The following is a 25,562-nucleotide window of genomic DNA, read 5'->3' on the forward strand; positions in this document are numbered from 1 at the left end:
TTATGTTACTAAGAAACCTCACGTTATAGAAAGTCACCTTGTAGCAGGACAGGCTGTAGTTGCCTTCAAAACACAGATTTAAACAGGCTTTCCCAATCGCAAAATAACCAGTGTGACCCGTGCAATGCGATTGGTGTTCCCTAATCCATCAATCATGTTATAACCAATCTGCATTATAGCAGAACTACCAGTATTGTTTTAGCCATACCTCATGTTTGATACACTCCCTGAACCTAGTAGTGGATGCACTATTACTTCAGCGTGCAAAAGAAATTCCTGATGAAGCCTAAAAATTATATTAAATCACAAATGACTCTCAAAGCTCTTAAAAACAGACATTCAATTCTCACGATTCCTGAACACTTGTACAGATTTTGCACACGAGTTGCTTTTATTTTATTAAAATATAAAATTCTCAGGAGCTATTCCCAGCTCTTCACTTGCTTGGCCAACTCTGAGGTTGCCCACTGGAAACAAGAGGACAGTTATTCAAATGTTATACTAATGACAAAGGTATGTCACACGACACAATATACAATGCAGAGCATGGAGGATTGCTATTACCTCTGGGTGGTGGAAAGGTCCATAAAAATTAAAACAACCCAAAAGACTTTTGAGGCCATAATGCTGCAGCAGCCCAGTCTGTGTCTGCATTGTAATAGGTCTCTGAACACCTCTTTATAACTTAGGTGGGTTAAACTGAATTAATTAGACAATTAAGTAGTCAGCAGCTACTGAAAGCTTTCAGCTGCTTTGTCCAACTTGTGCAATTTCACCATGAAAGATTCAGTTCATAAGCAGCACATTCCTCTTACCTAGTTTTGTTTGCAGAAGGAAATGGGTGGCCTTTATTCATTAATTTTGCTTTGTGGACTGATGAGAGTGATGGGGAGCGTGGCTCATTTTCTGTCACCTTCCAGTTGTAGGTGGCCTGCAGTTATTGACATAAATAAAAACTTGGTGGTCTAAAAAGTATCCATGAATGAAGAAAACATAAAAGAGGGTATGGCAAAGAAGAATCAGAAAGTTTTCATGGTTAGACAGCTAGGGAAACAAAGTAGGAAAACACAAGAAAGTGTTAAAACAATCACTGTTCATTCGTTCAGAAAGATTTGCAGTTTTAAATCGTTAATGCTGGAGGCAAAAAGAAAATTAGAAGGATTAAGATTATAAGGTATACTAATGTCATGAGCTTTATAACATCTATGCCTTATGTTTATAACTGGATGGAACTATTCACATATAAGCTCATGTAAAAGCACAAAAGCTGTTATCAGTGCAGATAACTTAAATTAACTGCTCCGGAATGAAAAAGCAAGCCATAAATTGCTGTAATCCCCGAGTCCCCTTTAATGGAATCTTGCTTGTCATTTTTGTAAAAGAGTAACTATTTTAAAAAGGTAGTAAAATAAAGAGGTGAATACAATGTATTTGATGTAATATTTAATTACTCTAAAATCTTGGATTTGCTTCCATAAAACATGACTGCAAGCAACATGAAATGGAGAAAACTCTCAGCTGAACCAGTGCACAATTTTGGTCAGGCGCACAAGTCACCATTAGCCCTAGGTAGATCAGAAGAACCAGAATTCATTCTCTGCCATGTCTTGATAGAAATGGTCAAGATTGGAGGATGACAGCCAATGATGAGCAGGGAGAAGAGTAAAAGGTGCAGAGCTCCCACTCTTGTTCAGTATCCATTAAGCAGCACCAGAAGGATGCACCTTTTGATTCTAAACAAGACCAGTACTGGCTGACTCTAATGGTTAGATAATCCATTGGGTGAGCAAGCTACTGAAGAGTTCATCGTGCCTATGCACCAAGCACATTCATTCTTTTAGAGAGGAGGGGTGGGGGAATGTAAATATGTATACAAGATAAAAATGGTCACAAATGAAAGACTTGTGTGATTATATGAGTTATCTGGCAACAGTACACAATTGCCTCGACTGTTGAGCTTTAAGGGAGATTTAAAGCACATGCAGTAGGTTCTTTCAGTTTTTGTCTATAGACAAGCAAAAAAAAATCAGAGCAAGACAGTTTCATTTTGTACAGGTGCCAGGACATTTTGCATATATTATATACTCATGTTCCCTCAATCACTGGAAACAATCCATTCTAGCTGCTATTCCAATGAAACAAAAAAAAATGCTCATTCCTTTTATAAGAACTGAAGTCAATTGCTTCAGAAGATCTTTTAAAAATAAATTCCAATAGGAGCTATAGGTTAAGTGCCGGGTTCCAATCTGGTAGAATTACACAGAAATTACAAAATGGAAGCAGGTTTTGGTAGTTGTTTGTTCTTCACACAGTCGTTCTAATTCCTCACAGCTTTTCCTTCCTTTTCCATCAACCATTTATCTAACCTATTATGCCTGCATCATGAACTGTCACAGAGCAACCTCTGCATAAAAATGCTTCCACTGCTCTCTGGCCTATATCTGACATTCAACCGTGCACTCATGTTGCCTCACGTCACTGGAAACTGCCCACTCTAACTGCCAACCCAATACTATAAAGATGTATGGCTATATAATCAGAGATAACCATTTATAACCAGGATTTCAAAAAACTGGGTTTGGCCACAGCAGCTAACACCTTGAATTTAAAGATATGTCCCTCACAATTTGTTTTGTTTTTGTTTCTGAAAAGGCAATTTTAAAATCACAAATGAGGTGCACATTGTCCAAATATGAAACTGGTAATACAATACTGTATTTGGGTACAGTAGCATGGTGGTTCTGCCAGTGGACTAATGAGCTAATGGCTTGGATCCCATCAGGACATCTGCAGAATTTATATTTAGGTATTTAAATATCCAGACAAAAAAGCTAGACTCAGCAAACATGACTCCAGAACTGTTAAAGTGTCATTAAAAACCTTTCAGATTCATTAAAGTGAACTTCCTATTTAGAGAAGGAAATCTGTCATCCTTTCACAACCCAGCCCATATCATTGCTAGACCCATGGCAATTTAAGCAGCTGTCCTTTCAAAAGTAGCAAGCCACTCAATTGTTTCCAAAAAAATCCAATGGTTTCCCATTATCGAACAAGGCAACAAGTTCATCACAGACACACAGCAGTCCAATTGATCAGACAGATCTTCTTCACACACTTGACCCGAATTGGGAGGGTTATCAATAAATCACCAAGGAACAGGCTGACAATCAGAATTTTCTAAAATAATTATTTGGCCAAATTCTTAACTCCATCAGCATTCGATTGGTAATTCAGACACACCAGAGATGACTGCATGGTAACAAATAACTGGGAGAAAGCCATTCGGGAATGCTCAGTGAAGGAAACCTGCTGATGACTAAGCTCCTTTGACTAATGAATCAGTGCACCTCTATGGTGAATGCATAAGGTGCTCTTTATGTGAGCAACTTCAATATCCATCACTAAAAGTGTTCTGAAAGCTTCACTGAGTGAGCTGGAAGAGTCCTTAAGGCCAGGACTGCTAGGATGCTCGGGGGCAAGAGAACCAACAAGTATGAAAAATCTACTCGACCTCATCCTCACTCGTCTACCTGCCATGAATGCATTTATCCTCAACACATTTGATAGAATTGAATGCCCCCTTCGCTGTTATTTGGCACTACAAAATTACATTTGACTACAAACTATGAGCCCATGAAAACACAAGAGACTGCAATGGTGGAATCTGGAGCAACAAACAATCTACTGGACGAACTCAGCAGGTTGAGCAGCATCTGTGGGGAGGAAAGGAATCGTTGACATTTCAGGTCTGATGCAGTGTTTCGACCAGATGGTTTCTCCCCACAGATGCTGCTTGACACACTAATTTCCTCCAGCAGATCGTTTGAGAATTCATGGCCCTGCATACCCCTCACTTCATGTTAACCATCAAAGCAGGATACCAACTGGTTCAATGAGAAGTGTTGAAGAACATGCTTCCAGGTGAAACACATCTAAAAATGAAGTACCAATCTACAGAAACTGAACCAGCTCAGATGCATAATGAACACCAAAAGCAACGTGCAAAAGACAACTGAATAGTCCTAGCATCGACTGATTAAGGGTCAGCATTCCTGTCACATCCTGTTGTTAATGGCGGTGGACAATTATGAAACTAACAGGAAATGGCAGATGCTCCACAAACATCCAATCACCTCTATCTAAATTGTTCCAACACAGCTGCAATACAAGCATGTATCCAGCATGTGGAAAATTACTTCGATATGTCCTGTTTTACAGAAAGAACAACAAAACCAATTCAGCCAATCACCAACCCAGCCTACTCACAATCATCAGTCAAAAGGTGGAAGGTATTGTCAGAAGTCCTATCAAGCAGCAGGAACATCGAATTCTCAAACTTCCAGTAACTGCTCCTCCTACCCCTTCTCTCTCCTCCTGATCTACCTGGTACCCATCACCTTATCTCTTTCCCCTCCCCCACCATCTCCACCTGCCCATCACCCACACACTCCGCCCACCGGTTCCCCTCCCCACCTCCCTCCTTTTATTCAATGTTCCACCTTCTTCTACTATCAGATTCCATCATCACTTCCCAGTTTCTGACATCATTCCCACTCTCCCCCCTCCCTCATCTGCCTATCACCCCCCTCACCTGGCTCCACCTATCACCTGCCAGCTCTTGCTCCACCCTTTCCCTCCACCTTTTTATACCGGCCATCTCCCCTCTTTCTTTCAATCCAGATGAAGGGTCTCAACCCGAAATGTTGACTGTCCATTTCCTCCATAGATACTGCCTGACCCGACAAGTTCCTCGATTCCAGCATCTGCAGTCTCGTGTCAGCATTAACCTGATGTTCAGTTTGGCTTCTGCTGGGACTGTTCCACTCTGGATCCAACCGCAGCAGTGGTCCAGTCTTGGGTTAAAGCAGAATTCTACAAGGGGCAAGAGTGACTGCTCTTGACATCCAGCCAGTATTTGACCAATTGTGATTTCAAGGAAAACTGAAGAGGGATCTGTGAAATTTAGTGGGGAGTTGGGGTGTAGGAAACACTGTTGGGGAGAGTCATATCCAGCACAAAGAAGATTGATTATGGCCATTAAGACGTCAATGTCTCAGCCTGAGGATATCACTGCAGGACTTCCTCAGGTCAGCATCCAAATAACTTCAAGAGCTTCTTCAATGATCTCCCCTCCATCACATCTGAAGTGGGGACATCAGTTGACGATTCAATCCCAATCATAATTCCATGAATGCAATCCATGGCTGTATACAGGAAAAATTGGACAGAAGTGGGCTGCTTAGTGACAAGCGTGCCATATATTAGTGATAAGTGTGCCAGTTAATGACCACCTCCAACAAAACAGCAGCCCAACCCTTCTGACATTCACATCTCAGACACTGGTCAGAATCTTAATTGGACTATTCACATAAATGTTGTGGTTGCAAGAGCAGGTCAGAGTCTGGGCATTGTGTAGCTGGTGATTCACCCACGAGTCCACAAAGCCCTGCCATCATCTGCAAAGCAGACGTCAGCAGTGCAATGGAATGCACATGGCTTTAATGAGTGCATCTCCAAAAATATTCAAGAAGCTAAATACCGCACATACCACACAGACAAAGGAACCCATTTGATCTGCACACTTCCATCATTTAAATTTAAATATTCCATCATAGAACACAATGATTGCAGTATGTAGCATCTACAAGACACACTTCAGCCAGGATTTCAATGGCAGCTCCAAATCTGCATCTTCAATGGCAGCAGATAGTTGGAAATATCACCATCCATAAATCCCCTATATGACTTGGAAGTATATTGCCAATTTTTCAAAATCGCCAGGTTACAACAGTGGAACTTGTTACCTAATTGCATGGTTGGAGTAATTGCTCCAACAGTTTTCAGTGATTCAAAGCAGTGGTTCACAACAATCTGAAAAGCAATTAAGATGTGCAATAAATGCCCACATCAACCACGCCCACATCCTTTGAAGAAAAAAAGGAATTCAATCTCACTTAGAATAAGTGAATTTAGATTGAGTCATAATTCTTAAGAATGATCCTTTATCTTGCCAAATTTTCCCCCTCCCTAACCAGGTACAAATTGCTTTGTGATGATGAAACCTAACCTTCCAAGTGTTGCAGCCAACCACTATAACAGATGAACAAAAAGAGTTTCATATACTCATCTCAATTTAATAGAGACTGGCAAATTCATGTCTACTGGTGCTATTCAACCACATTTTAAAAAAATGTTACCAGTTTCAGCATCATGTTTCTGTCATTCAACAAAATAAAATCAGGTATGTTTCAGATATCTCTCCATTGCCCAGAAAATATTACCCCATTGCATTACATCAGGAAACTATCCAAACCAACAGACATCAGGTGTGGGTTAAAGCCCAAAATTTTTCATGAATTATCTTTGAATTCAATCGTATACCAATGGAAATTACATAAAGGACAGTTTTGATGGAGAGAGGGAGAAGGAAGGAATAAACAAACAAATCAACCCAAATAAATTAACAACCTTTTCTTGGCATCATTGGAGAATATGGTTTTAAAATAAAATGGTAGAAAAAAAAACGAGGAAGGTGGCAGGGTTCATTAAGCAGAGAGTTTAACTGGCTGGTAATAAACAAGTTATAAAAATTCCTTGGCCTGTAGAATAGAGATTAAGTTGTTGCCCGTCATACTGATCTGATCTAGCCATTTGGAATCGCTGCCACATGTCGTCATCTAGCTTGCACTGTGAACACCAATAAGTAAGTGCTTTTGTTTTCTCAAACCAGTGTTCAAAAAAAAAATTTCTATCCACAGAAGGCCACTGCATTGGGTCAGAATAGCACTGTTAGCATTTTGAGTGTACACAAAGTACAGCTTAGAGATGGGTGTAGAGACAAACAATGTAGAGCCAGCGTAATTAAATATTAATTTGTTGGTCCACCTGGGACAACAATGCAGCCTGAGCAACGGAAAACAAAGATCAATAAACATTTAGTTATGGAATGATTCCTGTGTCCCAGAACACCTTTTTGATCAAGAAAGGTAAAAAGGGATAATCCCAGGAATTATAGACCAGTGAGTCTTACATCAGTGGTGGGCAAACTACTGGAGATGATTCTTAGGGACACGGTTTATGAGCATTTGGAGAAGCATCATCTTATTAGAGACTGTCAGCATGGCTTTGTGAAGGGCAGGTCATGCCTAATGAGCCTAGAGTTTTTTTTTTGAGGAAGTGACAAGATAAATTGATGAATACAGTGTGGTGGATGTGGTATATATGGATTTTAGCAAGGCGTTTGACAAGGTTCCCCATGGTAGGCTCATTCAGAAAGTCATGAGGTATGGGATCCATGGTAAATTGATTGTGTGGATTCAAAATTGGCTTGCCCACAGAAGGCAGAGGTGGTTGCAGAAAGGGGGTATTTGACCTGGAGGTCAGTGACTAGTGGTGTTCTGCAGGGATCTGTTCTGGGACCCCTGCTCTGTGATTTTTATAAATGATTTGGATGAGGAAGTGGAGGGATGGGTTGGTAAGTTTGCAGAAGACACGAAGGTTGGTGGTGCAGTAGATAGTGAAGAAGGTTGTTGTAAGTTGCAACACGATTTAGACAGCATGCAGAGCTGGGCGGAGAAGTGGCAGATGGAGTTCAATTCAGAGAAGTGTGAAGTGATACACTTTGGAAGAACGAACCTGAAGGCAGAGTACATGGTTAACGGCAGGATTCCCAGTGGTGTGGAGGAACAAAGAGATTTTGGGGTCCAGGTACATAGATCCCTCAAAGTTGCTGCACAAGTGGATTGGGCGGTTAAGAAGGTGTATGGTGTGCTGGCCTTCATTAGCTGGGAAATTGAGTTTAAGAGCTGAGAGGTAACGTTGTAGCTCTCTTAGACTCTGGTTAGATCACACTTGGAATATTGCATTCAGTTCAGGTCATCACATTATAGGAAGGACGTGAAGCATTGGAGAGGGTGCAGAGGAGATTTTCAAGGATGCTCCCTGGTTAGAGAGCATGTCTTATGAGGAGAGGTTGAGAGAGTTAAGGCTTTTCTCTTTGAGAGGAGACTTGATGGAGGTATACAAGATTATGAGAGGCACAGACAGAGTGGACAGCCAGCATCTTTCCCCCAGGGTGGCAATGGCCAATACTAGAGGTCACCAGTTTAAGGTGCCTGGAGGAAAGTACAGGGAGATGTCAGAGGTAGGTTTTTGTTTACACAGAGAGTGGTGGGTGCCTGAAATGCACTGCCAAGGGTGGTGGTAAGGGCCGATATGATAGGGTCATTTAAGAGACTATTAGATAGGCACATGTATGAAAGGAAAAGAGGGTGATGGGAGGTGAAGTAGAGAGGGGGATAGATTGAATGGGGACAAGGTTAATATACGTCGGCACAACATCGTGGGTCAAAGGGCCAGTACTGAGTTGTACTGTCTTATGTTCTGACACACACCCACCTTTTTGGCTGACAGAGCAAGCCTCTTTGCTGGAGGTGGTGACATGGTACTGGATTGCTCTTCTGCAAGTAACTGGGGCTTTATTTTGGACACTCCCTGTTCCTCAATGCTGCTCTCAGTCCTCTCATTACCAGAGCTGTGTGCCTGAGATTCAGAATCAGACTCTTCTGGCTCAGATTGTTGATTATTCTTTGTAGTATTGCTCTCGTTCACAGCACATTTAGGGCTGCCAATCCCTTTCTGCTGGTTCTGGGTGCCTTCCTTTCCTTTCTGCTCCGCTCCACCAGTTGCCACCAATGACTTCAATGAGGTAGATGAAGGCAGTTCCTTGCTTTCTGCTGCAGACACCTTTGTACTTTCCATCGGTGGTGGTCTGCTCCCACTTGAACCATTAACTGACTGGCCCTGAGAAGATTTTGGTTGCAGCTGAGGTAAAGATTTCTTAAGCTTCTTCAGTGATTCGTCTATGAATGTCTGTGGATTTGTTGGTTTCCCTGGAAGCCTAGGTGACTGGTTAGTGGTGGTTCTTGGCACTGATACACCAACGTTCCCAGAAGCTTGCAGTTTTGCTTGCTGAGACTCTGGTTTCTACATTAAACAACAATACAAATACTCGTTTACGTATAACATTTGGATGCGAGCATCAGAATTACACACGAGTGACAACTTTTGAAAGCGGAGCATAGATATATTCAAATGCTATGAAAGATTGTGACGAAATACAAAGGAACGTTAATAAAATTGGAGAATAGGTGGTGTATTTGGCATAGTAATTTCAAGTATGAAATGATAACTTTGGTAGGGAAAAAGAGGCCATATACTCTTGTGAAAATAAGAGTCTAAATGGAATAGGGAAGCAAAGGAACCTAAAGAATTCAAATGCATAGATCACTAACAAGACAGATTAATAAGACCTTAGAAAAAGCAGAATAAAAAAAAAAATTCATTTCTAGAGGGCTAAGAAAGAAAAGATACTAATTTTACCTAGAACCTTGATTAGACCACACTGGTAGTTTGTGGAGTGTTTTAGTCTCCATGTTATAAAAATAATGAAGAGCCATTGGAAAACAGAGAAGTCATATCTATCGAGATGACCAGTCTAGCTGGGGCATCTTTCTCCCAAAGACTGAGAGGGGTTATGGTATAGGGTAGTCAAAGATGTTTCCACTTATGGGAAATATCAAAATCAGGAGCTTTAAATGTACAATAGTTATTATTAAATCCAGTGGCAAGTTCACAAGAAATTTTTTACTCAAAGTGGGACTATCTTTTACAGTACCCAAGGCAAAAGAAATATTGTATTTAAGACAAAGCTTGATAAGTACACAGGAAAAAAGCAGGATACATCAATAGGGTTAGATAAAGCAAGTTGGTGGAGCAGAAATACAAGCAAACAGTGGGCTAATGGACTGTTTGCGCTATATATTCTTCGGATTATTATTTTATTTACACTCTCCTGAATTAAATATGAGATTACCCAAAGACCATTGTATTAAAAGGGGAAAAATGCATAGATATTTATGTATACATTGACTTTAAAATAACTCTGAAAGACTGCCCTGCTTGGATGTACCACCTGTTTTAGAGATGAAGCAATGCAGAATTTGGCAGGTTCAGTTCTCCGTCTATTGGCTTTTAGGTGATTTCAGACAGGGGAACAGCTGTTAAGCTGCAAATCATTTAAATTCCTCTAGATGTGGAAGGACTAAAAACAAGATTCCACAAATGTTTATAAGTAACCACCTGCAACCACGTGGGCTGCAGTAGCATTGGAGAGGGGAGGAAAAGAAATGTGTAATTTCAGCTGTTCATTATTCAAGTTTGCACATGAAAATCAAAAAAAAGTAACTGCAGATGCTGGAAATGTGAAACAAAAACAGAAGATGCTGGGACCACTTCATTCTGATGAAGGATCCTGGACCTGAAACATTAACTCTGTTTCTCGTTTCACAGACCCTGCCTGACCTACTGAGTGTTCCCAGTACTTTCTATTTTTAAGATAAAAATCACTATTTGGGTGGTGCAAGGAAGAATGAAATGATGATTCAGGAGCAGTCAGTGTCTTCAAAGAACAATTCAAATCTTTGAGGCCAATTTTACAATCAAAATGCCAATTTCAGACCAACACTCTGTATGACTTCTCGAAGAGTTGAAAACAAAACTTTTGATATCTGGCTCCTAAATGCCAATAATGGATCAGAGTTGTGTCAAACAAGACCAAGTTTTAAAAATTCTTTCTATGTTACCCATCTATGGCCACTTTGATTGCTAAATGATCCAAGCTATATAATGAAATGCCATATCTGTTTTGTGAGTTGATACTATTTCAAAGGCTAATTTAGTAAACCATTTGATAACTCCAAGTATAGCGCTTAGTATTAATCACTGGCATTAATTGGTTTAATTTTGAATAATTATGGTCTTCAGTCTCATGCCTAATTTCCAATTAAGGATCACCAGTTATTAATATTCCTTTAGCCCTCATTTGCTACGCAGGCCAGTCACAAGCAGAGTTGAATTTAATATTGGTCATTGGAGACAAGATACATGATACCCAAATTTATTTGCTCATTAACTAGATTATGGGACTGTTCTGCTGCTCCTGACACGTTCTCCATCACTAAGAGGCATCACCATCCCTTGTTATTTTATACATTAAAAAGGTCACATCTGTATTCACAAAGACTGCACACTCGTAGAAGAATATCCCATTGAAAGGATTGAAACAAACCACCACTGGTGCATTTGAATTTCAGTAAACTCAAGACACACCGAAGTTGGGTTCGATTTTCTTCTACAAATTTCATCTTGTGAATATATACACAAAAAAAAGTATAGCTGATCACACGGCTCATTATGTTTGTGGGTCTCATCCATCTGAGTCTTTAAATGCAATTCCATTTCCCATTTGGAAGAACATTGCAGTCTAGCAGGCTTCGTTACCTTCTACACTATAACATGATGTTACCAACATTATCTACAAGCTAACCTTTATCATCTGAGGAGAGCCCAAGTATCCATTCTGTACAGGTTTCTTTGGCATGGTTGTGCCGTTGCTGGTTTTGACAGTTGGCTGAATAGAATTCTGCTTCAACACTTCATCCACGCCACTCTTTGAATTTGTCATCCTGCAACAATGAAACACTTCAAAGTTAACAGGCATAAATTTTTCAAATTACACAACAGCTGAGAAAGGTGGTGAAGTATAAATGCGCGAATGCTTGTTTTTCGCCCTAGTCTTTTATACCAGCTGGATCCCAAATAATTCACCACAGATTAATTTTAACTAAAGCATGGAACCTTCACACATACAAAACAGAGGAAGCCTCAAGAATGATACATTAACAAAATGCATTCAGTAACACCAACCTCAGGTAGAAAAGTACATATGCCTGTTGGTTCAGCACCACCTTGATGTTACTACAATGGACCATTGAATCATTCATCTGATACCACTGCCCATTGCTAGCCTGAAAGAAAGCAACATTATATTCACACCCTGGGTAAATCATTAGCTGAAACACATGACTTTAGTAACATCAGTTCATGTGATTTTGTAACCTGTCTTGAGTCATCTACTTTGGAACTGCTGATGAATCTTTATATTTTTTTTATTTGATTTGCACTTTATGTTTAATCACCAAGTGCTTCTTTGGAGAACTATATATTGCATTTATTTTCACAAGTGAGTTTATATTTTGAAGATTAAAACCGATCTAGTGTTGGATTTAAACATTAGTTCATTATTGCAGACTATTTTTCTGATAATATTTATGGAAGTAAATGACTAGTCAAAACTGTCTTGAAAGTAGATCATAAATCAGTAGGACACAATAAAGCAAGATTAAGTTACTATTCAAAGAATTAGTGCAGGGCCAGTGTACAACATAAGTGAGCAATCTAATTGCACAGCCATTTGTTCATTTTTTTTTACAGGTAATTACATTTTTCAGTATTATGGTGAATTGCCCACATTTCAGAAAAGTGAAACAGTTTGAGCTGAAGTTAACTGTGCGACTTCTTACCTTGACATAACAGTAGTAGTGTCCAGCATGACAACTGTATCCAGAATGTACTAACACTGCATACAGCCCATAATTGACAGGTTCGCCATTGGTTTGGGACATATATGGACGTATATTCAAGTGCTCAGGGTAGCCAATATCCTGTTAAAGCAGAGAGAACAAAAATATAAAAAAATTTTCAGAGTTAATTTTTATTTCCAAATGTGAAACATTCAGAAATCTATCAAAACATTATTTCAAAATAATTGCCCCAAGATATTTTCACATATTCCATTCCAAGCCCTCAAGAAATTCACACATTATCCGTAGAGGGGACTCACTAATGAAACTTTTTATGCAACTGAAAACTAGACTTTAACTAGAAGCAAGATGTGTTTTTAATCCAAAAGGCATTTATTTACCAGCTTTCATTATGACTCTGAAATTCTGCAAAGCAGCAACTCAAATTCTGAAATGGGAAACAATGGTTTCCTTGAAGGAAGCTGTGCACTGCCTCACAATACATAATCTTTCACCCTTGATTTATCTTTTTGCAAGGCAAACATTTTGCTACAGCATAACAAAATGTCATAGCTATTAAAATAATTCACTAAAGATGAATTCACCTTTGTGATTTTGCCACCACTGAAGTTTGCAAATCGCTTTAAGGAAAGAGTCAGAACATTTGACGCTCTGTGAATGGAAAAGCGTTTGGTAGCTGGGACCTTCTTCTTGCACCTAAAGAAATAGGCTGTTGCAGTTAATAACATTCTTCCAAATGAGTTTAAAAAGATCAGAGTTAACACTGTTGTATGCTTCAACAAGAATGGCAAACAAGAGTCTAAATTCTAACTGTAATAAATTTTAATCTGGTCCTGCAAAGATTAATTATTTTAAATCTGCTTCAAATATTTGTTACAGAGATCTAATCTTAATTTGTTAAATTTACACAATTGGATTATCTGACAAATATTACATGTACATTTCTATTGCTGAACAGGACAATGCACCATTCACAAGAAATTTGATGGATTGTGCTGTAACTGAGTACTGGAAAGTAAGGATATCAATAATCTCAGGCATGTAAAACCTTGCATAATGTGCTGATGTGAAATGAAGAACAAAATAAGTATGCTTACCTTGTTTAAATACATTACTGTAAGTACAAACATGAAGTAACATTCTCCCTCCCAAAGCAGAATGCAAATAAGTTCAAATAAAAATATGCCATTTTTTAACATAGCTGAGTGCAGCCAAAAAAAACCATGAAATTGATACAGCGGAATGAAATGGAACACTCGTGATTTCTCACTGTGTTGATTTAAGACAGGTGCATACCAAAAATTGAATGGGAAGGCTGAAAAACAAAACAGGCAGAATCATCCCCAACAACTCTGCAGTATTTTGAGGTGGCAATTTCAAAGCAAATCTTGGGAGCAGGTAAGCTACCAGCTTTGCAAAGGATGGCACAAAGTAACACATGTTGTATAAATATAGATATTATATTTATCTTAGATACCTTGTGCACCCACAAGAGGAGAGGAAAACAAATTATTGTCCTTGAAGTACATGCTTCGCTCTTCTGCATTCTAGACATCTACTGCTCAAGACACAAACTGCTGATGTGGGCTGTATGCAGAAATTATTGATCTAAAGTAAATTACATTTGACTTAGAAGGAAACAGTGCTGTCAAAAGGAAAAGTTCACTGTTCCTGTGCATGGATACATGCTATATTTAATTTTCTATTCTTCCCACCCCCCCCCCCCCCCCCCCCCGCAGCTGAGGAGAAAGACCAACCCTGGTACATTCACTTAATGAGCTTTCATACTTTCAGAATTCTCCACAAATGTTTAAAGTGACTTACTCATTCTGAAAAACACTTACTTTGCACACATGTAGGCATTCTCCCCACTGAGAAAATCAGGTTTCACGAAGAGCTCAAGAGCTCGGACAATGTTGGGTGCCTGCTAGAATACAATTAACTGAGGGTCAGACCAAAAAGAAATACTGAATAGGCATTTATGAAAAAAATAGAATTCTACTTGATTCATTCTATTTATGCTCCAAATAAAAATTGCTATTTGCACAAGGTGCCTTCATAATCTCCATATGTATTGGTCAAATAATGTGTACAAATCCATTCAGGCTTTCTACCATTGCACGTCACATGCTCCGGAGTATAGGCACACTCCACTTTACGGCAGTTGGAGTAACAGAAATTCACTCTAACAGAATTCACAAACTACTACTAAAAAATCTGGAATAAAAATTCACTCATCAAATTTATGTGAAAAAGATAAACAAATGTTTCTTGAACTCACATTTCCTTGACACATGCACAGATGACATGGCTTAATGTAATGGAAAATCACAATATGGACCATTTTCTGGGAACACTACCGCCCAGAAACATGGGGGTTGCCTGTATTATCACGTACAGAACACAATGAAGTAATACACCAAATATAACACTTAAATGAAGACACAAGAGACTGCAGATGCTGGAATCTGGAGCAACAAACAATCTGCTGAAGGACCTCAGCTGGTCGAGCAGCATCTTTCCACAGATGCTGTTTAACCCACTGAGTTCCTCCAGCAGATTGTTTGTTGCTCCATGATCCTTATATATCAGTCTGCAGCACTGTGTGGAATAATACAGCAAGTGATTTACTTCGGTAGCATTAGAAAAGTGGCACCTTATTTGCATAACTGAGTTTATATATAGTTCAGAAGCTGCATAAAAACACCTAAGTAATTACAATCTTGTAATTTCCCATCTATACTAATTCTTCTCAGCTGCTGAATAAATTTGCATTTTGAAATAAGGAGAAGAGGAACATTTAACAAATGTAACAATGACGTATAATTTGCACAAAGATGGTTATGATCTCCAACATGGGCCACATCATCTATTTCAAAGATGAAAGGACAAGAAATGCAACATGTTAAAACTAAAAGCAACCAAGGCAGACTGACTAGAGACAAGGCTTCAATAACAAGGCAGAACTTCACGTAACCCCCATTTGGAATACAAACGCTATTGAAGATTAACATTCATAATGAACTTCAATGAAAGGAGATCACATTCCATCTTTTGGTGTAACACGAATGGCACCCACACCCACATCTGTATTCAGAACATTTTTCAAAAACAACTGATTAATCCTTCAGAAAGATGCACTTACCCTTATTTCAAGAGCAATATCCAAATAAGGATCATATGTATCCGATACACTCTTGCACACGGAGCATTTAACTTTGAGTGCAGAAAGCAAAAAAGGTTTAAAAAAAAACAAAAATATGATATCAGTTAATGGACATTAATATAGAGTGTGGAAAATCTTCCCCCAACCCAACATTTTGGCTTCAAATCACCTTTGATAGAAATTAGAGTGATATTTGCTACCAAAGTCTACGATGTAGCTGTTTCCAGGAATCCCTTTAAATGGTTACTAATACTGGGAAGTGCACTTAATCTGATATGCAACTTGTATTTTAAATGATCAATTCACAAGTCTACATGACTCATATATACCACACTATGCTAAGCAATGCAAGGCAGTAACTCATTCTCAGTCCCTTCTCTTAAAAAGGAAATGCTTTTTTTTTAAAAAAACTTCTAGCATTACTAAGTCACATATTCTCATGGTAAATGAAATTCTTGACAGAAATCCTGGCTGTGATTTTTATAATTGTTGAGATAAACCAAGAAACATGCACTGTGGCTTTTATAAATACAAAAGCTGTCTAAATTCTAATCCTGTAAGAAGTAAATCTTTCCAGTACTACGTATTGGTTAGGAACTGGTCTTGTGTGCTGCTGCAATCTTATTATTAGCCAGCAGAGAGGTCAAAGACCAGAGTGCATAGGTTTAAATTTGTTGGGAGACCAACACAAATATTTTCAGAGTCAAGAACTCAGTGCTTGAAAGAGCAATGGGGGCAGAAACCCTCTAAACAGTTAAAACACTTGTTGGTTATGGTCCATGAAGCGCTCAAACAAGACCATGGACCACTTCTAGAAAGCTAGATTTGCTTCAACAAGTTATTTGCAGCCAGCATGGTTACAATAGGTCCTATGGCCTCCCCGTGCTATAAATTTTATACGATTAATGTTTTCTAACAGAAGTACAAGGAGAGATTGTTTAGGCTGAGTTTGCTTTCCCCGGATCAAAGGAACATGATGCGTGACCTGATAGCGTATATAAAATTATGAGAGCTATAGCTAGGGTAGATGGGAAAGAGATTCTGACCATGGTAGGGGTATCAAAATCAAAAGTGCACAGGTTTAAAGTGAAAGGAAGGAGTTTTAAATGGGATCTGAGGGGAAAGTTTTTTTTTGGGACAGAGAGAGTGGTTGATATCTGGAACCTGCTGGCAGAGGAGGTGGTAGAAGCAGATATAAATCACTACATTTGAGACACTTAAGACAGGCAGTTGAATAGGCAAGGCATTGAAGGATATGGACCTAATGCGGGCAAATGGGATTAGTGTAGATGGGCAAAAAGGTCAGCATGGATGTGGTGAGCTGAAGGGTCTGTATGATTTTAATGACTCTTATGACATTTCTAAAGTTAACAGATTACAACTACATAAAGAATCTGTTAACAATTTTTCATTGAACTTACCACGCGACCGAAGATATCCTCCAAAGATCTGGTGGACTAACGAAGTAGCTTGTGTTTGTCGATCCAACCTTCAGGGGTTGTAAGCGTTTGGAGGGGGAGAAAAAGACACTATTACACTCGACTGCTGGATTATACTAAAGAGACATTGTTCACATTAACATGGGATTAACCTCATTTCATTGTAATCCAGGGGAGACAGAAGCACCTTATTATTTAGCTATAACTGTCCACTTGGTGAATCAAGGAATATAAATAAATGGTACTAGCAAACTACATTTTAATTATACTTGTGTAATTGTGGGCCCCATACTGTGCTCAGACCGGAAAAGGCACATTACAAATCTTGTATGCCTAATTCAGTACCAAATTGAATCTCAGTTGGCACTGAAAAAAACACATCTGTCAAATTGCTTCATTCCACTCCATACACAGATTTTATCCACAAGGGTATTAACAGGATGTAGGGCGTGAAAAAAGATTCCATTCCCCACAATTTTCTTTCAATAAGCAGAAACTTAATTTACATCCCTACCAGTTATTCTCAAAAAATAACTACATGCAAAAATTAACATACTTGGTGCAACTGTTCAGACAGGCCTTCTGCATTGCATCAATGGTGTATCTTAAAAACTCATGTGCATCTTCTTGATTCCCAAATCGAAAATGTCTTGCTATTTCTGTAATTAATATTAAAAGGAACACAAGGCAAAAATCTCACATTACAGGAGTAAAATTCTACAGCAGACTAACAATAAAATGTGATGGACAATTTAATCAAGTCTATTTTGGTCACATTCTTGTTATTTTCACACTAACATGGTCTGAAGAGTTTGGCCTCTGGAACATAACTTTGCAATGACCATTCTGGGAAGAGTGCTTCAGGCAACAAGCTACAGCTGATGGGTGGTGGGATGAGAGGGGTTGGGATTATACAGAACCAATATTTCATACATAGTTACTTGGCAGTTGAATAGAACTTGAGCAATGTTGGAAAATATGAAAAACTAATTTCATGATCTGTGTCTTGTAGTTTGGCAGGAAGAAGACAAGTAGAATTATAGCATTACATTAGTCCAGCAACTTCACTGCTTGACAAATTTCTCCCCCAAAAAGTCGTTGAGACTGGGTCAATTGAAAACGGTTTGCTTTTTTCTCCCCAGGTAAAAGTATTAATTGTTACAGAACCAAGGCTGATAGGTGAAGTTAATGCACAGATCTGATAGGTGGAGTTAATGCATTATCTATTTGAATGGCAGAACAGGCTTGAAGGGCTAAGTGGCTTACTCCTGGTCCTAAAGTCACAAATGTTGTCATTACTTCCAAGCACAACAAACTAATACCGTAAGGAGACATTGTAAATGGACGTACAGCAAGATTTTTGGTTAAGAAAATGTTATAACAGGTTCAAATGAATGGTATTTTAATAGGCCTTCAATAAAATGAAATGCTGAAACACTTAATATACAAACATACCGAAAAACAAACTGCAACTGAAATTAACAACTTACTTTTTAATTCACGAATAAATGACAACGGTTTGATCGCATTTCCACTATTGGCAAAGGCCTGTATCAGATGGTTCTGCATGATGCAGATCATACAAAATCCAGCCTGAGTACCTGTTGAAAAACAACGAAACACACATCATTAACACACAAAATGCAAATTCAAAAATGTTGATGTCAGCTGCTTAGTTAAATGTGATATTTATGAATGGAACAACTAAGTTCAAAAGGTCAATACTTGATTCAAAATAAACTATTTAATCTGAAAAAATCTCAACAACTGGGACTGAGTGATATGCTCCTGTAACAAACTGCATTTGTAAAGCATCTTCCTTCCATAAAATGCACCAAAGAGGTTTTCAAGAAGAGGAACTGGTAATAAAAACATAAAATGGTGAAAGAACACAGCAGGTAAAGCAGCATCCAGGAAGAGAGAAACAATCAAAATTTCAGTCAATAGCCCTTCGTCAGAACTGGAAAGAGCAAGAAAACAAGCATGTTTTAAGCTGAAGGCAGGGTGAGAACAGAGCAAGAGAATGCAGACCAAAGTTGTCAAGGTAGCATTACTTTAAATTATTAGCGATTAGAGACAGAAAGAAACAAAAAAAAACAACCAGTAACATTTGTGAAGGAAAAAGCTGGTTATCTGAAATGACTGAATTCAATATTAAGTTGCAAAGGCTGCAAGGTGTTCAGATGGAAGACAAGGTGCTGTTCTTAAAGCTTACACTGGCCATTGTTGGAACAGCACAGGATGCCAAAGCAGCAAGAGTGGGTGTGGCCAGAGAATGACATTAACTGGCAATGGAAGCTCAGATTCACACTTGCCAATTGGAGGCAAATAATCTGCAAAATGGTTACCCAATCAGCGTTTAGTTTCTCCATTGTAGAGGAGACCACATTAAGAGCACCAAATGCGTAACACTAAATTGGAAGAAGTGCCTTGTGAATTGCTTTCTCACTTACTAGGACTGTACGAGTCTTGGAAGGTGGGAAAGGAAGAAGTACAAGGCATATAACTTTCACCATTGCATAGGATGGAGGTGGAGGAGTAAACCAATGGAATAAGTCAATGGGCCCTTTGAAAGGACAGCGGATGGCAAGGATGAGTCTGGTGGAGGAATCCCATTGTGGGTGGTAGAAATCGCAGAATCTTATCTGTTTGAATGTGGAGGCTGGTGATGTGGAAGGCAGGGACAAAGGAAAAACTATTCATATTCTAGATGGGAGGAGAGGGAATGGGGACAGAAGTACAAGGAATAGAAGAAATACAGTTGAAAATCCTGTCAACTATGGTAGACATGAAAAGGACACCTCAAAAGGCACAGGAATGGAAAGTCTTGTCATCAGAACAGATAAGAGACAGATGGAGAAAGTGGGACAATGGAATGTTGCTCTCACAGGAGGAGGGGTAGTCAAGATAGCTCTGGCTATTGGTGGGCTTGCAGCTTACTAACCCATCCTCCAGAAACGGAGATAGATGTCATAAACAAAAAGTCAGTTATGGACCATGTGAAACTGAGAACAGAGTGGAAACTAGCAACAAAGGAAATGAAATTTGAGTTCTGTATGAGTACAGGAAGCAGCACCAATATACCCAGAAGAGAGTCGAGGAAGGGGCCTGAATAGGACTGAAACAATGGCAGTTTCATGCATTAAACAAAAGGCTTAGGTATTGCTTGGGACCATGCAAGTTCCAGTGCTGTACCTCTGACTTGGAGAAAGTGAGTGGAGTTTAAGGAGAAGATGATTGTTGAAAAGCAAGTTGACATAAGGATTTTATAGGCCCAGTATGTCCATGCTAACCATCAAGCACACTATTCCTACACTAGTTTTATTTTATTCTCTCCACATTCTCATCAACTCTCACCAGATTTAACCACTCAATACAAACAAGGTACAATTTACAGTAGCCAATTATCCTACCAACCTGCACTTACTTGTGACATGGGAGAAACTGTGTTCACAGGGAGAACATGAAAACTTCACACCAGTAGCAACAGAGGTCAGGATTGAATCCAAGTTGCTGGAACTGAGATAGTAGCACTTCTAGCTGCATCATGGTACCACCCAACAAAGGTTTGAAAAAGGCAGAGAGTAGTGGGAGGCACAGAGATTAGGGAGCGAGTTCAAAGAAGAGGATACACATTTAAAATAGGACATCTTTGGAAACAGGAGAGCCAATGGCATTTTTCTTTCTTGCTTGCATAATATCCTATGAATTGGCAAGGGGTTGGGACTGATAGAAAAGCTAGACTTTGAAAACAGGATGCAAGCTGCTGACTTCTGGGGGAATGTACTGCTCAAATTATTTTGGTTTTATAGTTGGTTCAGGTCTTTGTTTCAGCTCTTATCATTGGTGAAAAATCAAGTATTTTCAGTTACTAAAAAAGAATCAAATGCATCAATTCCAGATTCCATTAAATTGGAAATAAATTGATTCTGATTCACATTTGAAGTCTCCCCTTTGCTGCCTGAGCTTTTAGCTATTCTGGGTTTTATTCCTGTTGCCTAGTCACATCACAAATTAGCATATCCATAACTAAGTACGATTGATCTGCCCAAGCACAATACCTGCAATTTGAAAGCAAATACTTGGTTGATATCTGAAATATTTACCATTATATTAAGTTCAGTGTAAAAGAAAAACAAATTTCTCTAGTCTGTTTTAAATGGTCATTTTTGGTTGTCATCAGATAAATTCAAAAAAATCAAGCCAAATGGTAAGCAACAAGCAAACAGAAAGGACGGAATAATTAATCAAGTGATGATTAAAAATAGGGCTGAGGATTTCTGCTGCAAGGAGTGCCGAGACAGAAGCAAAGATAAACAGCACTGGTGACACAAGTAAATAATCTGCCACGGTGAAGATGCAAGGAGTGAAGCTCAGCTCAGCATGAACACAATACCAGCATTGCAAAACTTGGATCACCTTAAGGAAATAGTTCAGAGCAGAAGCAAGACATCAGCACATAAAGAGTGCATACCAAGAACGAGTGCAAACTCAACATTCAACTGAAAGAAAAGGGCAATTATCAAAGACATTATGTTCCACACTGACAAATGGTGAAATGAAACAGCTGAGCATCTTCAACAAGCATAATCCATACTGGCACCCTGCCAGTGGGTGAACTCACCAATTTTTTTAATCCGTTTTCAAATAATGGAAATTCTATAATCAGTGAGAGGCCATACTGCCAGGCCATTGGATTTTCAAGGAGAGAAAGAAAAATACCATGCTGGAAAGATAGACTTGCACTCTTGATCACTGGGAACCATTACAATAGTTAATCTAACTTGGAATTGGTAGAACTCCAAATCTGTCAAATTCAAAGTGAGGTGGTGGGGTGGGGGGAGGTGGGTAGTGGTGGGTGGGTTGGAGAGCTTGATGCAATACATGTTGCCTTCCCTGTTGAGGAATTCAGAAGGTTCCGCACCAAAATTACAACATGTTCAATGGATTTATCCAGACAGGATTAAATTTAAGACAAAGGCTGTCCTTACAACTACAGAGAAATACTTAGATGGATTGGGAAGAGTTAATTGGTTTTAACCATATAATTTTTAAGTGTTTAATTATATAATATAATTATATTCCAGATACAAAAACAGCTCTGCATCAGCACAATAAGTGTAAAATAACTGCAATTTAATTAACTACTTGCACGAGTATCAAAACAATTTATTGATGAACACAAAAAAAATAAAGTATTGAAGTGATTTTCTTCATTCTTCTCAGATAGGTTCGGAATATTGTGAGATACTGCAGCATGGTGTTAAGTTAGCAGAGGCCTATACTAGTTGTTCTGAAGCTAATATCCAACCTCAGGAGCTGGGAAGTTTACGGAAGAACAATTAAATAAACCTGCGTGAAAAAAAACTCAGTAATTCTAATTGTCACAATATACTAGCTAGTTCACCAATACCTGGCCAGTCTAACCTAAATGTGACCCCAAACTCACAGCAGTGGTCTTGTAACTTATTCAGTTCTAAGTCAGTTGATGCCAGTTTAGCCAGTTTTACACTTAACATGTGAATGAAGGTAACTATTCATTCCATTTTATTTCTGAAAACATGGAGCAGAATATTTAAATTGAAATACATCAGCGAGTATGGGGATATTTATTTTATCCAATTTATTTTGTAAATTTTAAGCTGAATCCTTCACTGCCACACAATGTTTGGTACCAGTTACGACATCAAGTCTTTCTTTTGCATTTCTATTGCGAATCCAAGGAATTTATTTTGAGTGCTCCCAATGCCAAGCTTCAAGACTTCTCCCAAATTCCTCTGAACTATATTCATTTACCATGAGGCAGTTTATAATCTTATCCAAAATTCCCAGTTGCTTTTGAAATACTGAACAAATTTTTTTAAAGATTAAAAAAAATTCCTTGCACTTTTCACTGATGCTTTTACTTTGAGGTGAGGCAGGCAGTCAGGTGGGGGTTTCACATTTGGAATCCAAGTTCCCTAGGTTTTGAGTGCACTTCAAACTTATTGCCAGTAATGTACTTCAAAACTAGACAAAGAATGTGCAGCATCTGCCTGTGCCAATTTTTTTCCACTGGTTCTGAATTGGGCCATCATGAGACTGTCATCAAGTTGAGCGTGCACAGCTTCGTGGCACGATTGGCCACTCTGGACAAACTAGAGTCTGTATGGTCAGTATGTAACAGAACAAAAACTTGTTTGGCCCAGCTGCTGTGCCAATCTCTTTGACACTTATTCATGCACAGGATGGGTACCTCAATGGCAAGACTACTATTTGGCCATTCCCAAACGCTCCCTAATTTTGCAAGTCTTCTTCAGAAGGCAGTGAGGAGTCAATCACAATGGTGGGCCTGGAGATGCTTGTAGTTCAGAGAGAGCAAGGATGGCAGATTTCCTTCCTTGAAGAAGGACGGTGAATCAGACTGGTTTCACAACAGTCTGGTAGTTTCATTGTTAATATTACAGATGCAAGATTATTTTTAAATTTCAGATATGTTTAATTACTTGAATTTAAATTCCCCAGCTACTATAGCAGGATTTGAACGTGTGCCTCTAGATCAATAATACAAGCAGATATGTGGTACTATTCTTTCCAAATATCTATTTAAATGTTTGGAATTTGTGCTGTATGCAGCACTTCCTATACAATCACAATACAGATTTGTTTTTAAATGAATTCCTATCTTATGAGCCCAGCTATGTTCCAATACCGTGATTCCTCTTTAAATTAGGGCATGGGAAATGGTGAAATCACAAGTTTTACCACTGCAAAACAAACAACATGACAAATAAAGTCCAGATTCTTCTGAAACACATCTCAAACCAATAGAAGTGCACTAGCTTCTGATGATGAGCACAGCAAAAAGTGTGGCGATTTACTGCCTGCTCACTACAGTTAGCAAGGTTGTACAAAATTCAATATCACCGGAAAAAAAAAGCAGCTGCAGGAAGGTTAACAATTTACTTCTGCTTTCTAGGTCAAAAATCTGGAAGACCTCAAAACATTTATGAATTATCTTAGTTTTAAATAGACAACGCAGGAAGTAACAGAATAAGACAGATGAGACAAAAATGGTCATATATATTTTATCCAGCACAAAAAAAAAATCAAATTATTTGCACTCTATTGAGGAGAGATATTGCAACGTGCATCTGACGTTTTATTCGCCACTTTTGAGTGGATGGTCTGAGCCATATACCTTTGTGACACCATGTCGTCACAGGGACCATGGTATCCAACTGAAAACAAATGAACTTGTCTGGGTAATTAAGCTGACATCAATTTACATTTCAAAAACTGCACTCTATGACAATTTTGTGCCTATCAAAGTGAAAAGGGGACAAGTGAAAAGAACGCATCAAGCCAGGATTAAGGCGGGATGTGATTTAATCTTACCAAGAGAAAATACAACAATGTATTTTTAAATTCATTTGCAATAGCATCTGTATGAGCTTGAATTTTTTTTTAGTAAAAAGCAGTTCATTAGTAGGGTCAGAAATCCCAAACTATTTAAATTAATTCTGTCCAAATTATAGGATTGTAGTTAAAAGAAGAATATCCACCTTTTCCATTTGGATAAGAGGCATGAGCCAGTAAAACCACGCCAAGGTTTATTGTGTTCTTCAATAACTCTGCAATATTAGTGGTATTGCAGAGTTATTGAAGAAAACAGTAGTAACCTCACTAGCATAAATCAATCCCAAATCAGTTTGCCAGCATAAATGATTCATCTGTGTAAACAAAAAGATCCATAAGCAAAACAGTGTTGGGCGGCACAGTAGCGTAGCGGTTAGCGCGACGCTATTACAGCGTCAGCGATCGGCGTTCTATTCCCGTCGCTGTCTGTAAGGAGTTTGTAAGTTCTCCCGTGTCTGCGTGGGTTTCCACTGGGTGCTCCAGTTTCCTCCCACATTCTAAAGACGTACAGGTAGGTTAATTTGGGGTTTAAAATGGGCGGCGCGGACTCGTTGGGCCAGAAGGGCCTGTTACCACGCTGTAAGTAAGATTATAAAATTATAAAAATTATAAAATATTGTTGATACTGGTAATCTGAACAAAAAAAAAGCTGGAAATCCTTTCTGATGAAAAATCAGCAGCCCTAAACTTTAACTCAGATTCTCACTGCATAGATGCTGCCTACCCTACTGAGTATTTCCAGCATTTTGTGTTTAAAATTTAAAGGATGTTTAATAATAAACAATCAAAGAAAACTACAGCCAATACAAGACACAAAAACCTGAAATTTATTTACATTGGACTTGGTGTGATTTCACACACAAGTTCAAAGTGCCCACTGCAAAGAAAAACAATTAAAAGCTCAACATAAAGCAATGATGAAGAAAAGCTGCATTGCCAGAGGTGCTGTCTCTCAGGTGGACATCAAAAGCTCTATATCACAACTTTTTTAAAAGAAAAGGAGGAGCAAAGGGTTATAAAGTGCCTTTGCCAATGTTTACCTCTCCAAGTTAATCTTCTGGTTAACTGATTATCAGAATGCTCGTCTGTGGAAGAGTGCTGTAGGCAAACTGCGGT

The 25,562-nt window shown here is 38.8% G+C and overlaps 1 protein-coding gene across 6 annotated transcripts in view; it reads right to left on the minus strand.

Annotated features, from left to right (window-relative positions):
* The window catches only part of usp36 (ubiquitin specific peptidase 36), a 69,843-nt gene that overhangs the window by 13,062 nt on the left and 31,219 nt on the right, over positions 1-25,562 (minus strand). For 5 of the 6 annotated variants that reach the window (XM_052033144.1, XM_052033142.1, XM_052033146.1 and 2 more), the window contains 11 exons: positions 18,539-18,649; positions 17,605-17,707; positions 17,031-17,098; positions 15,589-15,659; positions 14,288-14,370; positions 13,028-13,139; positions 12,423-12,563; positions 11,767-11,867; positions 11,387-11,525; positions 8,398-8,985; positions 816-931 (listed from right to left, as the gene is read on the minus strand). In XM_052033144.1, the coding sequence (XP_051889104.1) occupies positions 816-931; positions 8,398-8,985; positions 11,387-11,525; positions 11,767-11,867; positions 12,423-12,563; positions 13,028-13,139; positions 14,288-14,370; positions 15,589-15,659; positions 17,031-17,098; positions 17,605-17,707; positions 18,539-18,649 (1,633 nt within the window). The remainder of the gene's footprint in view (positions 1-815; positions 932-8,397; positions 8,986-11,386; positions 11,526-11,766; positions 11,868-12,422; positions 12,564-13,027; positions 13,140-14,287; positions 14,371-15,588; positions 15,660-17,030; positions 17,099-17,604; positions 17,708-18,538; positions 18,650-25,562) is intronic. The other variant, XM_052033147.1, reaches the window with a different exon arrangement.

This window comes from Pristis pectinata, chromosome 18 (assembly GCF_009764475.1).
Source record: "Pristis pectinata isolate sPriPec2 chromosome 18, sPriPec2.1.pri, whole genome shotgun sequence".
Taxonomy (NCBI): domain Eukaryota; kingdom Metazoa; phylum Chordata; class Chondrichthyes; order Rhinopristiformes; family Pristidae; genus Pristis; species Pristis pectinata.